General features: G+C 35.9%; 1 protein-coding gene across 1 annotated transcript in view; it reads left to right on the top strand.

The window, feature by feature from the left end:
- The window catches only part of LOC129268418 (protein cycle-like), a 57568-nt gene that overhangs the window by 7182 nt on the left and 34000 nt on the right, over positions 1 to 16386 (top strand). The window contains exons 2-6 of the mRNA XM_064104516.1: positions 4013 to 4086; positions 7422 to 7493; positions 9304 to 9461; positions 12718 to 12797; positions 15942 to 16034. Coding sequence (XP_063960586.1) covers positions 4013 to 4086; positions 7422 to 7493; positions 9304 to 9461; positions 12718 to 12797; positions 15942 to 16034 — 477 coding nt within the window. The remainder of the gene's footprint in view (positions 1 to 4012; positions 4087 to 7421; positions 7494 to 9303; positions 9462 to 12717; positions 12798 to 15941; positions 16035 to 16386) is intronic.

The raw sequence follows: 16386 nt of genomic DNA, 5'->3' as shown, positions 1-16386 counted from the left end.
CTCAGAATCGCTCTCCTTGAGGAGCTCAAATCAATACAATACAAGTATGATAAATTGTAGATTTTTCTTAACATTGTATATATGCAATAGCTGTGTAGCTATTAATTAATCTGTGGTGAAACTAGGCCTGGGTCAATACGTTTACAAAATATCGCGCTCCTGCTTAAAAAAAAAAAAAAAAAATTAATACTGTACAAAAAAATTGCTAAACTTTCACATTTTTCATCTTTAAATCCATGAAATGGCCATCTATTTTCCATAATTCCTTGAAATTATTTTGATTCATGGCAACACCATGGAAGTCTACATGTTGGACTACAATATTTACCGAGTGTAAATTCAAATCAGAGTCGGGAAAGAGGTGAATATTCTTCATTTTTTCGGTAGTTTCCAACTAAATCACCATAATTTCAAGGAATTATGGAAAACAGATGCCTATTTCGTAAATGTAAAGATGTAAGATGTGAAATTTCAGCAACTTTTTGTGAAGGCTTTTTTTTTTTTTTAGGAACGCGATTTTTTGTTCTAATTTTTTTTAGGAGCGCCGACGCGATCGCGCTCCTCAAAAATGAAGGTCTGCAAAATTAGTAATTCATGCAGGTGTGTTAGATTTACAGCTCTTTTATTAATGATTTCCACCTACTTTTCTTTTTTTTCCAGCTTAATTTCTAGAGTTTTTGTCTCGCCTGCATAGCAGAGCGAGACTATAGGCGCCGCTTTTCCGACGGCGACGGCGGTGGCGTCAACATCAAATCTTAACCTAAGGTTAAGTTTTTGAAATTACATCATAACTTAGAAAATATATGGACCTAGTTCATGAAACTTAGACATAAGGTTAATCAAGTATTACTGAACATCCTGCCTGAGTTTCAGGTCACATGACCAAGGTCAAAGGTCATTTAGGGTCAATGAACTTAGACCATGTTGGGAAAATTATTTTCAAAATCTTAACCGAAGGTTAAGTTTTTGAAATGACATCATAACTTAGAAAGTATATGGACCTAGTTCATGAAACTTGGGCATAAGGTTAATCAAGTATTAGTGAACATCCTGATCGAGTTTCAGGTCACGTGACCAAGGTCAAAGGTCATTTAGGGTCAATGAACTTTGGCCAAGTTGGGGGTATTTGTTGAATTACCATCATAACTTTGAAAATTTATGGATCTAGTTCATGAAACTTGGACATTAGGTTAATGAAGTACCACTGAATATCCTGTGCGAGTTTCAGGTCACATGACTATGGTCAATGGTCATTTAAGGTCAATGAACTTTGGCCGTGTTGGGGTATTTGTTAAATTACCATCCTAACTCTGAAAGTTTATGGATCTAGTTCATAAAACTTGGACATAAGAGTAATCAAGTATTAGTGAACATCCTGCCTGAGTTTCAGGTCACATGACCAAGGTCAAAGGTCATTTAGGGTCAATGAACTTTGGCCAAGTTGGGGGTATTTGTTGAATTACCATCATAACTTTGAAAATGTATGGATCTAGTTCATGAAACTTGGACATTAGGTTAATGAAGTACCACTGAATATCCTGTGCGAGTTTCAGGTCACATGACTATGGTCAATGGTCATTTAAGGTCAATGAACTTTGGCCGTGTTGGGGTATTTGTTAAATTACCATCCTAACTCTGAAAGTTTATGGATCTAGTTCATAAAACTTGGGATATAAGAGTAATCAAGCATCACTGAACATCCCCTGTGAGTTTCAGGTCACAAAACCAAGTCAAAGGTCAGTTAAAGGAGAATGAAACCCTTGAAACTAGCTGAATCCATATCAAAGAGAAAAATCAAAGAAACATATTGTTGAAAGTTTGAGGAAGATTGAATGAATAATAAGAAAGTTATGAGCATTTGAATATTGAGATCACTAGTGCCATGTAGATCCTCCCATCGGCAATGCGACCAAGATCTGTGATATCACACACGTACAACTCCCTCATTACTTTAGTACTTATTTCACTTATATTCTCACTTGTATAGAGTCTATCACAAGGTGAGGTGTTTTCTTTATGAGATGACAAGTACAGAGGTTTCACAACATTATATCATTGATGAATCGTTTGTCATATGATTAGAATGAGCAAAAAGAGATGTTTTGGGGTATATTTTCAGTGTCCGAATGGGAGAGTTGTACGTGTGTGACATCACAGATCTTGGTCGCATTGCCAATGGGAGGATCTCCATAGCATTAGTGATCTCGACATTCAAATGCTCATAACTCTTTTATTGCTAGTCCTATTTTACTCAAAGTTTTGTTGATCTTATTCTTTGATTTTTCTGCTTTCACAAAAGCTAACTTGCTCAAAGAGTTTCATTCTCCTTTAAGGTCAATAAACTTAGGCCATGTTGGGGTAATTGTTGAAGTGCCATCATAACTTTGAAAGTTTATGGATAGAGTGAATGAAATGTGGACATGGGTGTAGTTGACAGTCTTAAGTCTCCGTTCAAATGTCATTTATGGTCAATGAACGTGGTATTATGTCATTATATGAATGATTATTTTATAGTAGTTTTCAAAATTAGCACTGCTGCTATATTAAATTGCGTAATGCAGGCGAGACTGCCAGAGGCGTTCCACTTGTTGTGTAATTTGTACCCCCAAAAAAGTAAAAAAAGGAGCTTTGCAATGTCAGGTATTTCATTTGTGGTCACTCCGACCCCTGTATATACATGTACTCAAGTTCATTCCAGGGTCCTGTATTAAACACAAAGGTTGCGATTAAGCTTGATTTTCACATTTTGAGTATATGAATATAAAAAAGGCCCAAGTCCATAGGAGGTCATTTCGAGAAAATCTAAAAAAATTGGTATTTTTTTAAATCTGGGCAATTAAAGTATATTTGGCCAAAAGAAATTAAGAGAAAAACATGAAACAAATTCAAGTGCATATTTTTTTTATGAACATTAATATTCATGTAATATCGACGAGGCCTTTTTTCTGGTGGACTTGGGTTGTTTTTAGAATCATATGGACCTGGGTCATTCTGTATATGAAATGAATGTAGGAAAGCCCAAGTCCTGGACTTGGGCTTTCTTACACTCATACATTACCAGATTTTCCTTCTTTGCATTTCTGAGATGAGTTCAGATTAATCATAATACATTATATAACTTAAACGAAGATTCTTGCCATCTGATTGGTTGGAAGGTGTTCAATATTTGGTCCATTCTTTACTGCGTGCATTTTGTAATTTTCCATTGCACGGTGACCGTGCATTTTTTATTTTTCCATTGCACGGTACGCGCGCTAGCGCTCCCTCAGTATAATCATGTGTATGTCTACTTATTGTGTATGTGCGTGTGTGTGTTTGCGCGCATGAAGTTAGCGCAGATCAAACTGACTGTGCGCACTCGACTCAGATCCATGAAGCAATGCGCGTCACAAACATGAAAGCAAAGGGCTGATGAGCTGTCGATACATGGTGTTATCCACCGACTAGCAATTATCAGAGAAAAATTTGTTGCTGGAAATAGGCCAACCTAATCTTTATCTTTTTTATTCCTTTTTTACATTTTTAAAAACTTTGTAACTTATATGAGTTATATAAAACAAATAATGAATGTAAATATTTGTGCAATGGAAAGAATATTTACATTCGATGAAAGATTAAAAGTTCCATTCAACTCGGCTAACGCCTCGTTGAATGGAACTTTACATCTTTCATCTCATGAAAATATTCTGCCCATTGCATGCATACACATTCATTATTTGTATAGTATACACAAGATGAGTCATTGTATAAGGAACAATTTCCCATATTTAATTCAATTGGACTTGGGCCCGTTTTATACTCAATTGATTGTAGCCTACATGTACATTTTAAGCTATGCAATCAATCGTTAAAAAATCTTCTACAATGATTGCTAAGATTTGTTACTTGTTCATAAAAACTTCCAGTCAGGGTCTGTGCCTGCAGACTAATTTCCACCACTACTGATGTTACATGTAGTTGTGTACATGTATACGTATGAATACTTTTTATTTCTTTTCTTTGTGTAAAACAGATGATGAGCATCTCGGATATGTCAAGTAGTACTATGGATAGGAAAAGGAAACTGAGTTTTATTGATTCTGGAGGGTAAGTTCACATCCATCCATCCATTGATTCTTTCATTGATTCATTCATTGATCGTTGATTGATTAATTGATTAATCCGTCCATCCATCCATCCGTCCATCCTCTTCCGTCCATCCTCTTCCATCCATCCATCCAACTCCATCCATCCACCCACCCATCCACCCACCATCCATCCACCCACCCCACCCACCCCAGTAGTGTGTGGAATTTAAAGTGCAGAGCAAATGTCGCCGGAGCAAATGTCATGGAAACCAAAGTGGTATTATAATTGGATCGCTCTTTAAGATATTAGGATATGGGCAGTTCCAAGGTAACGGAGTGACATTCAGAAACAAGTTTTTTAGCATTGAAACAAAGAAATCACCCATATTGAAATACATGTATTTATTTGCACTTAAGAATGGTACCTTTATACAGTAGTTGCTGAAACCCACTTTTCAAAATGATAACATTTGTTATTTTGATCCACTGAATTAATGAGATATGAATATTAATAAAAATGGACATGCATATTTGAGGAGAGAACATATTGCTCAAACTCTGTGAACATTAAATGGCTATCACAGTGTTGAGTTATTGATTGGATTCTATGTTGTTCTAGCTTTTGATATGCTGCATTACATTAAAAAATTTGTGTATATTTTTCATTAATTACAACTTCAAACATAAACCCATACCCAGTTTAACACGGAGTGACATCTGAAATATTCACACACAAGCAATGTAAAATGAACTTTTTGTTATTAAAATTTTCTTTTGATATGAAAAAATGATGACCTTCAGATTATCCAAAAGAAAAGTTTACAAAACAAGCAATAGTTTTCTGTTAAATTGAAATTAAGTAAAAAACAATATATGTAGTCCCATGTATTGAATTTTTTGTATGGTTTAGATTCTCCTATAAGGCGATACGTAAGAAAACAAATTTAAGAAATCCCATATGAGTTTTGATAGAAAAATTTGATCCAGATTTGAAATAGAGCCAATATAAAGTTTTGGAAAATGTCCACTTTTGCTTGGAATTGCCCATGTTCACAAGTTAATTGAATTGTACACGTATGTACATGTCGATGAGTTCAATATTCCCTTGAAAGAAGAATTACAATACTGTATTTCCCATAATAAAAAGCCATCCAACTATTATCTTTCTCATAAATAATTCATTAGACTATGCAATACGGCGCAATATTGCACAGCAATGTAGTTTTGTGCACAGCCTCGGGAGGGATTTGTCTATAAATTCTGTGCATTTTTTAATATGCTCTGATATGTACATGTATATCTGTAGGTAAATCAAGCACATCAAAATATGCGTAGGGTGGCCAAATCCAGTTGATAATAATATGTGAACATGTAGGCCTCTTTGAAGACTGGTATTGCCGTTTATTAAAGGGATGGTCCAGGCTGAAAATATCTATAGCTTAATAAATAGAGTAGAATTCACTGAGCAAAATGCCAAAAATGTCATCAAAATCGGATGACAAATAACAAAGTTATTGAATTTTAAAGTTTGGCAATATTTTGTGAAAACAGTCATCATGAATATTCATTAGGTGAGCTGATGATGTCACATCTCCACTTGTTATTTTGTATTTTATTATATGAAATTAGATTTATTCAATTTTTTTCCTCCAAGAACTAGAAAAATTGGATTGACAACTGATTTAGTGCATTATATATTTATTGCTGCAACTTATTTCATTATAAGGGAGACATACATGTATTATTCACACAAGTATGAAATAATGAAACAATTATGATTTTATGTAATAACATAAGAAAACGGAAAGTGGGGATGTGACATCATCAGCCCACCTAATGAATATTCATGACGACTGTTTTCACAAAATATTGCTAAACTTTAAACTTCAATAACTTTATCATTTGTTATCCGATTTTGATGAAATTTTCGGCATTTTGCTCAGTGAATTCTACTCTATGTATTAAGATATAATTATTTTCAGCCTGAACCATCCCTTTAACAGCCCCGAGGATTATACAACTGTACATGTACATGTCAAGAGCAATGAAGATGTTTAAGTGAAAGAAGTATGTCTGCCCCTTCCCCTATTAAAAGTGGTATTTTACATACTTGTACATTACTTGTAAATGTAGTACTTGTAGTAATGTCATGATTGTTTTTTTTTTTATATTATGAGTGATGAAGATGTACAATGTACATGTATCTATTTTTAATAAGAAATTTACAGCCCCAAATCCTTATTGATATTTTACACTACACAGTGTATGCCGCACCAAGTAATTGATGATATCATGTACATGTATGATGATTTTTTTTTCCATTGGGAGATATGAGCAATGAAGATCCGAATTACCCTAGTCTGCAGGCACAGACCCTGATTGAAACTTTGAGCAACATGTGTCTGCACGCAAAGACTAGCACATGCGAGTATACACGTACAAAACTTGCTGTTTCAGGCCTTCAGTACACATGGCATGAGTAGGCTGCACATTCAGACCCAAAATTTGAGTGAAGGGTTTGCACAGCAGACTAGAATTACCTCAGGGGTGATTCCATGCTAGAAAAATCAGCTATTTTCGCAACATTTTTCAACCTGTTGTCCAAACAAACAAAGAACTTCAATTTGTTTTGTGGTAATAATAAAGTACTACTGGGTAGACATATAAAATTGACAACCAACAAAAATATGCTGTCCATGGGTGAATTAGAGGTGAAAAAGTTAAGTGTCGTACGGGACATTTCTGAGTCCCGTATGACACACAACATTTTTGCCCTTAATTCAGCCATAATCAAATATTTTTTGTTGGTAATCAGTTTTTCACATGACTACCCACTATAACTTTATTATTGACCAAAAATAATTTTTCATTGCTCAAGCAATCAGCTATTAAAGATACTAGAAATTGTTGACAAAATGTCCCGTACGACACGTATGGAATCGCCCACATGTGGACCTGAGGTTTTACAAACCCACCCTATAAAACAAGTTTTATTCATTGGTCAAATGTATTTTCGCATGCATTTTTGACAATTTTGCCCCCTAAACAAGTACATGTATGACCCCTAAAAAGATGTGTGTTTTACCCCACAACCATACCCTTCTTGCCCCGATTTTGGCCATTTTGACACCCCACACAATATGATGAGCCGTGATCAACAAAAGTACCCTTTTTACACATTTTTGGGTCGTGAGTGTGTACAGCAATATACATGTACATGTAGTAGAGTGCCCCCCCCCCCCCCCCCGCCGGGAGAAATACAGCCCCACGCCTGTTGTGGTATTTTACATATATATGCTGTACCAATTTATTGATGTGATATTACGTGTACATATGTTTTTTTTTTTTTCATAGGGAGGATATGAGTGATGAAGATTTATCAAGTGAAAGAAATACATCAGGAGATGACAGCAAAAAGCTCTCAAAGTAAGTTTTTTTTTTTCAAATTATATGTTAGAATAAAAAAAAAGGAAATCAACATTTAGTTTTAGGGTGTGTTCAATGTCGGTTTCGAAATTTAAACAGCAACATGAATCAAGATTGAAAACATGATTACAAAACGCAGATACAATGAGAAACAAAGGGTGTGTTCAATTTGCTCCATTCCTGGTCGTAGAAGTAAACGTCTATCAAATCATGATATGGAGGAAAATTCAAACGTAATAAAAATATGCATTTGTAAATGGGATCAGCTCAGATTTTACAACCTTCAGTATCACGAATGCGACTTTGAACACGATTGAGTTTTGAAACGTCTTTAAATTGCTGGAAACCTACAAGTACACAAGCATATGCCAGAATTGACCGTTCTTGTGACAGGGCAAACTGAGCACTAAATCTGCGCTAAAGAGTTTTATACACAGGAAATTTAAAGATGATCAACAAATATTTTCGACACTGAACAGTGCACCACTGATCGTGTTTGTGTTCTGTGTTTTGTAATATAATTTTCAATCATGATTCATGTTGCTGTTTCAACTTGAAAATCAACATTGAACTCACCCTTAGTGTACATCACTCTCACTCTGTTGGTTTCTGTATGGTGTACACATATCATAGACACCGTTCTCACTACTGTCCTAAAACTAATACTGGAAACTAATTTTAGTGGACACTAGTTCGAAATGTAATGAGAACAGTCAAAGCGGTCTTGGAAGCGATCTCCCAAACCGGTTCAGAAAACCACCTCACGATGTAGTTTTGAAGATCGCCTTGCCTCGTTAAACTTGTTTTAGCGTTAGTGACGGCACTAACGTTCTTCGGTATTAAAGCGATCATGTCACCCCGCTGAGAGTGTTCCCATAGCAACAAGACCGCTCTACATGAAGTGGTTTTGAAAACCACTTTCGGGTGATCAAATGGGAACGCTAGCAATGCGATCTTCCAAACTAGTCTTCTGAATCCGTTTCCAGTAAACCAGTTTTAGAAAGTATAATGAGATCGGTGTCATAGAAGAATACTTAGAACTGTACAATGATCTTTTTGCATTAATATGAAGTACAAATGCATTATTAATACAGTATACAGTGTAATCTTATCGGGACAAAGTAATCATTTTGTGGTTTTGAGCCTATTACAGATGTAACTTCAAGCTTCATGTAATAAAAGTACACTGTACACTCAGCAGACAATAATTTTATGAGTATGTCTTTGGAACCAAGGTTTAATAATTACCATATTAATCTACATGTACATTGTAGATCCAGTTCTCCATAATACACATAAACCTACATGTATGAAAGTGTGAAATTCTAGATTGAGAACTAATCACACTGAATGCACATGTGGGACTATGTAAAAATATTTTGGCTTGGAAAAAAGAATACAATGCTTTTAATACTTTGTCAATTTCTCAGCAGTTATTTTGTACAAATCATTTGCTTCTTATAGGACACATGAACATGAAAGTATGTATACTACTTTGGTGGTAATTTTATTAGAACTTATTTTCAGATTGTTACCACAATTAGAATGTTTAATGGAAACTTTGCCAAATCATGCAGATATACAGGAGAAATATGAAAACATTGCGTTCATACTTTGTGCTGAAATTTGTGATAATCGAGTTTACCCATTTGGAAGTTTACAAATCTTTCTGAAATTTTCAGTGGTTTAATAGTGGATGTGACGTCTTCCCGCCTTGGCTTCTTGTGTGTCTTACAATACATGTAGAACTTCAATCTGTATAAATCCATTTTTTTTATACAAACCTTCTTTTCTTTGATTGATTGAACAGACAGAATCACAGCGAGATAGAGAAAAGAAGACGTGAGAAGATGAACACGTATATACAAGAACTGAGCGCTATGGTCCCCACCTGTAGCTCCATGTCATCCAAGTTGGATAAACTTACCATACTACGCATGGCTGTACAGCATATGAAGACTTTAAGAGGTAAGTGTCAATGGCGTTGGATGTGTTTATTAATAATAATAATGATAATGATGGTGCTACATAACATTTTAGAAGCACTTGCCCTGTCGGGTCGGGCAAGTAAATTTTTAAATAGTTGGAATATACTTGCCCGAAAATCTATTTCACTTGCCCGAAAAAATCCTTGAAAAAAAGTTGTACCTCTTCAAAAGAAAATATTGCGGTTTTATAAACCATTGACCTTTTTTTCTCTCTTTTGACATAAACTGATGTACCTTGTTCTTACATCTCTTTTTCCAAAGTGATTTTATCTTGCCCGCCATGACCAAATTTAGGATCAACATATCATATCAACCCTAATTTTGGTCATTCTACTGTGAGAATATTTGCTTGCCCAATATGGGCAAGTAGTATTTGTCTTTACTTCAAAACACTTGCCCGACTTTAACTTTTACTTGCCCCGGGGAATCGGGCAAGTGCTTATGTAGCACCCTGATGTACACTGGACAGCGCGTGACACTGGCACCGGTCCGACGGTCCCAGACCACTAAAAATTGCTGTCGGGCCAGTTAAACTTTTCAGAAATAGCCAGATTTTACTGGTCTGACATGACTAGTAAAAAACGTGTCTTTTCTCCATTTTTATTATAATAAAAGTAGCTCCGGTATTAAAAAAAAATGGTTCTCCAAAATAGAGAAATGGCTCTCATGAACTATGTTGTGTGTGTGTGGTAAGTACTATTTGTTTGGGGGCAATAAAAGCAATAAAAGACAGCAAAATAAACTCAAGTCTTTTTTATGTTTTTCTTTATTTTGGGAGACCAGTAAAATTTTAGGTTGAACCAGTAAAAATTGAAAAATTGGGTATCTACATGGTCTGACATGAACAGGTTGGACCAGTAGAAAAAAAAGCAGGGTTAGTGTGGAGCCCTGCACTAGCATTTATGAGGCACTGATTATCTAGTTGCATATTCAATGGTGTACTACATATATGTATTACCCCATCTATAGCTCCTGCTGCTAAAGCCACTTGGTGCATTCAAGGAATTAATTGTGCTGGGTACCCATTCACCCCACCTGGGTTGAGTGCAGCACGATGTGGGCAAATTTCTTGCTGAAGGAAAACACACCATGGCTGGGATTGGAACCCACGTCCCTCTGATTGAAGGCAGAAAGTCGTAACCACAAGACCACAATGCTATCTCTATTCTATTCTTTGGTGGAAATGGGGCGTTGTGGCCTAGTGGATTGGTGTCTGGACTTTGAAACAGAGGGTCATGCGTTCAAATCCCCTCCATGGCGTGATTCTCTTCAGCAAGAAATAGATCCACATTGTGCTGCATTCTAATAGACCATGTTCTGATAAATGGGTACCTGGCAGGAATTTATTCCTTGGGAATGCTGAGTGTCCAACTTCAGCTCGGCTATTAAAAGCCATGGTAATTATGCTGCATATATAAAATGTACTTCAGCTCGGCTATTCAGCCACAGTAATTATGCTGTATATATTACTTCAGTTTGGCTAAAGCCACGGTAATTATGCTGCATGTTATATTAGAGCGATTTAGGGAGACTTCGAATAAAGAGGTGTTAAATACTACATGTACATGTACATGTATATACCGGTATAAAGGAAGTATCGTATAGGCTTTGAGTATAGCGGGAATTATTCGTCTGAGGTTGGACTGGTATTACTATTTTTTGCCCCCGAGGGAAAAATTAGTGATCTTGCCAGTATATTTGTTTTACATGTATATCCTTTAAAACAGCAGATCTTGATAATCTAGTTCTTGTACACGTAGTTCATCTTTAAAAAAAAATCTGAACCAAAATATAGATACATGTACGCGATGGAATAGTGCACTACTAGTATTCCATCATTGAGGTCACGGAATGGTAATTTTTCTTCAGTGGGCATTTCATTTTCAACATCATCGCAAAATAGTGAAAATATGTTTGGTCACATGATGCTATTCAAATCAATCAGCATACATGATTTTATAATTGATGTAGGATAAAATAGTAATTATTTATATTATTATCATTATTATATTTCAGGATAATTTTTGTCTCACCTGCATAGCAGAGTGAGACTATACATGTACATGTAGGCTCCGCTTTCCCGACTGCGGCAAAGTCAACATCAAATCTTAGACAAAGGTTAAGTTTTTGAAATGACAGAAAGAACTTAAAATGGAACTAGTTCATAAAACTTGGACATAAGGTTAATCAAGTATTACTGAACATCTTCCCAGAGTTTCAGGTCACATGACCAAGGTCAAAGGTTATTTAGGGTCAATGAACTTAGACCATTTTGGGGGAGTCAATATCAAAATCTAAGGTTAAGTTTTTGCATAACTTAGAAAGTATATGGACCTAGTTTATGAAACTTGGACATAAGGGTAATAAAATATCACTGAACATCCTGCATTCAATTCACATGACCAAGGTCAAAGGTCATAGGGTCAATGAACTTTGGCCAAGTTGGGGGTATTTGTTGAATTACCATTATAACTTTGAAAGTTTATGGATCTGATTCATAAAACTTGAGACAAGTATTCCTGAACATCCTGTGTGAGTTTCCGGTCACATGACCAAGGTCAAATGTCATTTAAGGTCAATGTACTTTTGCCAAGCTGGGGGATTTGTTCAATTACCATCATAACTCTTAAATTGTATTGGTCTAGTTCATAAAACTTGGACATTAGAGTAATCAAGTATGATATCACTGAACATCCTGTGCGAGTTTCAGGTCACATGACCAAGGTCAAAGGTCATTAAGGTCAATGATCTTTGGTCATGTTGGAGGCAATTATTAAATTGCTGTTATAACTTAAAAAGTTTATGGATATACTAGTAGTTTATGAATTTTGGACATAAGGGTAATCAAGTATAACTGACAAGTCTTAGGTCACATGATCAAGGTCAAATGTCATTTAAGGTCAATGAACGTAGTATTGTATTATTATATGAATGGTGGTTTTTTTATAAATATTTATTTTATAGAAGTTTTCAACGTCAGCACTGCTGCTATATTGAATTGCGTGATGCAGGTGAGACTGCCAGAGGCGTTCCACTTGTTGCTGTGAATAAATACAAAGGTTTTTCTTTTTGGAATTTGCAAAATCTTTGAGACTATAAAGCTTTATCTCTCTTTTCATTTCAATTTTCCCAGGGTTCCATTCTTCTGTTAATAATAATGACTCATTCATACATGATGTATGTATAATATGACTGATGTTATTTGATTTGATAACAAGCATTTTTTCTATCTATAGGTGCGTCAAGTTCTCGTAAGGAAGCAAATTATAAGCCGTCTTTTCTCTCAGAAGATGACCTCAATCCTCTTATTCTAGAGGTATGTAATTTCTCGGTGTGTTCATACATATATGAATTTCAAACTAAAAAAAAAAACACAAACATGAATCACAATGTAATACGTTTTCTATACAAGTGTGCATGCAATGTTTGTGAATTGTGATGATAATTTTTTTTGTTGAATTTGAGTGTTTTCTCTTTAATATAATAAACCCTGTTTCACTTTGTCCATCTTGATATGATTTGGTATGTAATCTACTGTACAGATTGGGGGAAAATAGCTTTTTACCAGGATAGAATGAAAAATAAATCATTATAATAAAATTTGGCCTTGATCTATGAGGCCGTTCTCATTACGCTTCTAAAACTAGTTTTACTGGAAACCGGTTCAGGAAACCAGTTTGGAAGGTCGCTTTGCTAGCGTTCCCACCAGATCACACGAAAGTGGTTTTCAAAATTACTTCACGTAAAGTGATCTTGTTGCTATGGAAACACTCTCAGTGGGGCGACATGTTTCGCGCGAAATTTCGAAACCGCAGCGTAGGCAATCTACACCTGTCATGTGGAGTAGCGCGCTCAAAATGTCCGAAGATCGCTTCCCGAAGTCCTCACTTGCGCTAAAACCAGTTTACTGAGGCAAAGCGATCTTTAAAACTACATCGCGAGGTGGTTTTCCGAACTGGTTTGGAAGATTGCTTCCAAGACCGCTTCGACCATTCTCACTACGCGTTATTAAACTAGTTTCCAGTAAACTAGTTTTAGGAACGTAGTGAGAACGGCGTCCAAGTTTGCATTCTACATACACTGTACATGTACATGTACTTTACCATCCACAAGCTGTTTTGTGTGATGGAAGTTGTCCAGTCCGTGAAGATTCTAAAAGTACATCAGTTTGCTTGAAAAAGAGAAAACACTTTGATGTTTATTAAAGGACAAGTCCACTCCAACAAAAATTTGATTTGAATAAAAAGAGAAAAATCCAACAAACATTACACTGAAAATTTCATCAAAATCGGATGTAAAATAAGAAAGTTATGACATTTTAAAGTTTCGCTAAATTTCACAAAACAGTTATATGCACATCCTGGTCTGTATGCAAATGAGGAGACTGATGACGTCATCCACTCACTATTTCTTTTGTATTTTATTATATGAAATATGAAATATTCTAATTTTCTCCTCATTGCCAAGTGAAACAACGATTAATTCCTCCCTGAACATGAGGAATTAGCATTGTTTAATACTATATGGTTCAGTCAAGTTGGTCCTTATTGTCAAATTCGTAAAAAATGAAATATTGTATAATTCAAACAATAAAAAACAAAAGAAATAGTGAGTGAAGGACATCATCGACTATCTCATTTGCATGTCACTCAGTTGTACATATCACTATTTTGTGAAAAATAATCGAAACTTTAAAATGTCATAACTTTCTTATTTTACATCCGATTTTGATGAAATTTTCAGTGTTGTGCTAGTTTGATTTTTCTCTATTTATTCAAATCAACATTTTTCTGGGGTGGACTTGGCCTTTAAATACAACAGAGATTTTTTGAAAATAATTTTTAGTATCCAGGAGAGGCACTCGTGCACATACACTTTTAACCATATTTGTTTGTACATCTACATGTATTAAATTGTAATGTGTACATACATACATGTATGTATCAATGCAAAAAAAGAAGACACATTGCAATTCATCTCTTAAATGCAAATGCATGACCATAAAATGGTTTATTTTTAGCAAGGAGATTCTAATACTCCTAACAGGCAATCATTTATTCAGTGCTGACATGAATACATTATTAATAGTAATTTAATTTGCGAGACTGATTGATTCTTGTTGTTACCATGCAAGAAAAATTGTCTGGGAGGGGGTGTTGCAAGAAAATATTTGCAATCAGTTGCAAATTTCAGATGCAAATGTCAGTTGCAAATTTCAGATGCAAATTTCAGATGTACGTTTCAGATGCAAATTTCAGTTGCAAATTTCCGATTTCAGGAGAACTCTCACTTAAAGCTAAGTTAAGCTATCAGTAATGTAATCAGTAATGTTATCTTGGGAGGTTTCACAAAGACTTAAAGGAGAATGAAACTCTTGGGACAAGTTAGCTTTTGTGAAAGCAGAAAAATCTAAGAATAAGATCAACAAAAGTTTGAGTAAAATAGGACTAGCAATAGAGGAGTTATGAGCATTTGAATGTCGAGATCACTAATGCTATGGAGATCCTCCCATTGGCAATGCGACCAAGATCTATGATGTCACAGATGAACAACTCTCCCCTTTTGGACACTGAAAATATACCCCAAAATATCTCTTTTTGCTCATTCTAATCATATGACAAACGATTCATCAATGATATAATGTTGTGAAACCTCTGTACTTGTCCTCTCATAAAGAGAACACCTCACCTTGTGATAGAATCTATAAAAGTGAGAATATAAGTGAAATAAGTACTAAAGTAATGAGGGAGTTGTACGTGTGTGACATCACAGATCTTGGTCGCATTGCCAATGGGAGGATCTACATGGCATTAATGATCTCAATATTCAAATGCTCATAACTTTCTTATTATTCATTCAATCTTCCTCAAACTTTCAACAATATGTTTCTTTGATTTTTCTCTTTGATATGGATTCAGCTGGTTTCAAGGGTTTCATTCTCCTTTAAGTATGAATTAAATGCTGAGTCATATATGATATGCATCATTCAATCTTATTGATTAATACGCAGTAGTACGCTTCCTCTTGGTGTGATCCAACCAATGCGGTCATGCCTTTTATAATGCACGCTATTACGACTCTAAGTCGCAATGAAATCTTTGTGAAACATCCCCTGGACCATTGTGGTATTTACTCAGTTTTACATGTTGGTGCTTGATCTACATGTACAGGAGGCAATCTACATATTTCTTTCAACACCGAACTCGAAATCACCTTTCTACAGAACTCAAAATCACCTTTTTCTATGATTATTTTGAAAAAAATGTGCATGAGCTAGATGTTTTTACTGTGAACTCGTCCCAAATTTCATGCACGTGAATTACTTTCCATATTTAAAGAAAGTGATACACGGTATAAAGTTACTGCTGAGCTCAATCAATGCAATTCTATATGATGTAGCATGTAGATTGAATGATAACATGCCTTGTACATGAATCTATTCTCTCCCGCTCTCTAATAGGCTGCCGAAGGATTTCTTTTTGTCGTGAGCTGTGACCGTGGCCGGGTTCTATACGTGTCGGAGTCGGTGCTCAACGTCCTCAATATTACCTGGGTGAGTTATACTGACGGGTTCATAGATATGGGTTACTGATACCGAGGCGGGAGATGGTGGGATGAGGAGGCGGGAGATGGTGGGATGAGGAGGAGAGGAGAGGAGAGGAGAGGAGAGGAGAGGAGAGGAGAGGAGAGGAGAGGAGAGGAGAGGAGAGGAGAGGAGAGGAGAGGAGAGGAGAGGAGAGGAGAGGAGAGGAGAGGAGAGGAGAGGAGAGGAGAGGAGAGGAGAGGAGAGGAGAGGAGAGGAGAGGAGAGGAGAGGAGAGGAGAGGAGAGGAGAGGAGAGGAGAGGAGAGGAGAGGAGAGGAGAGGAGAGGAGAGGAGAGGAGAGGAGAGGAGAGGAGAGGAGAG

This window comes from Lytechinus pictus, chromosome 9 (genome assembly GCF_037042905.1).
Source record: "Lytechinus pictus isolate F3 Inbred chromosome 9, Lp3.0, whole genome shotgun sequence".
In the NCBI taxonomy this organism is placed as follows: Eukaryota; Metazoa; Echinodermata; class Echinoidea; order Temnopleuroida; family Toxopneustidae; genus Lytechinus; species Lytechinus pictus.
This window is presented reverse-complemented; position numbering and strand designations above follow the sequence as displayed.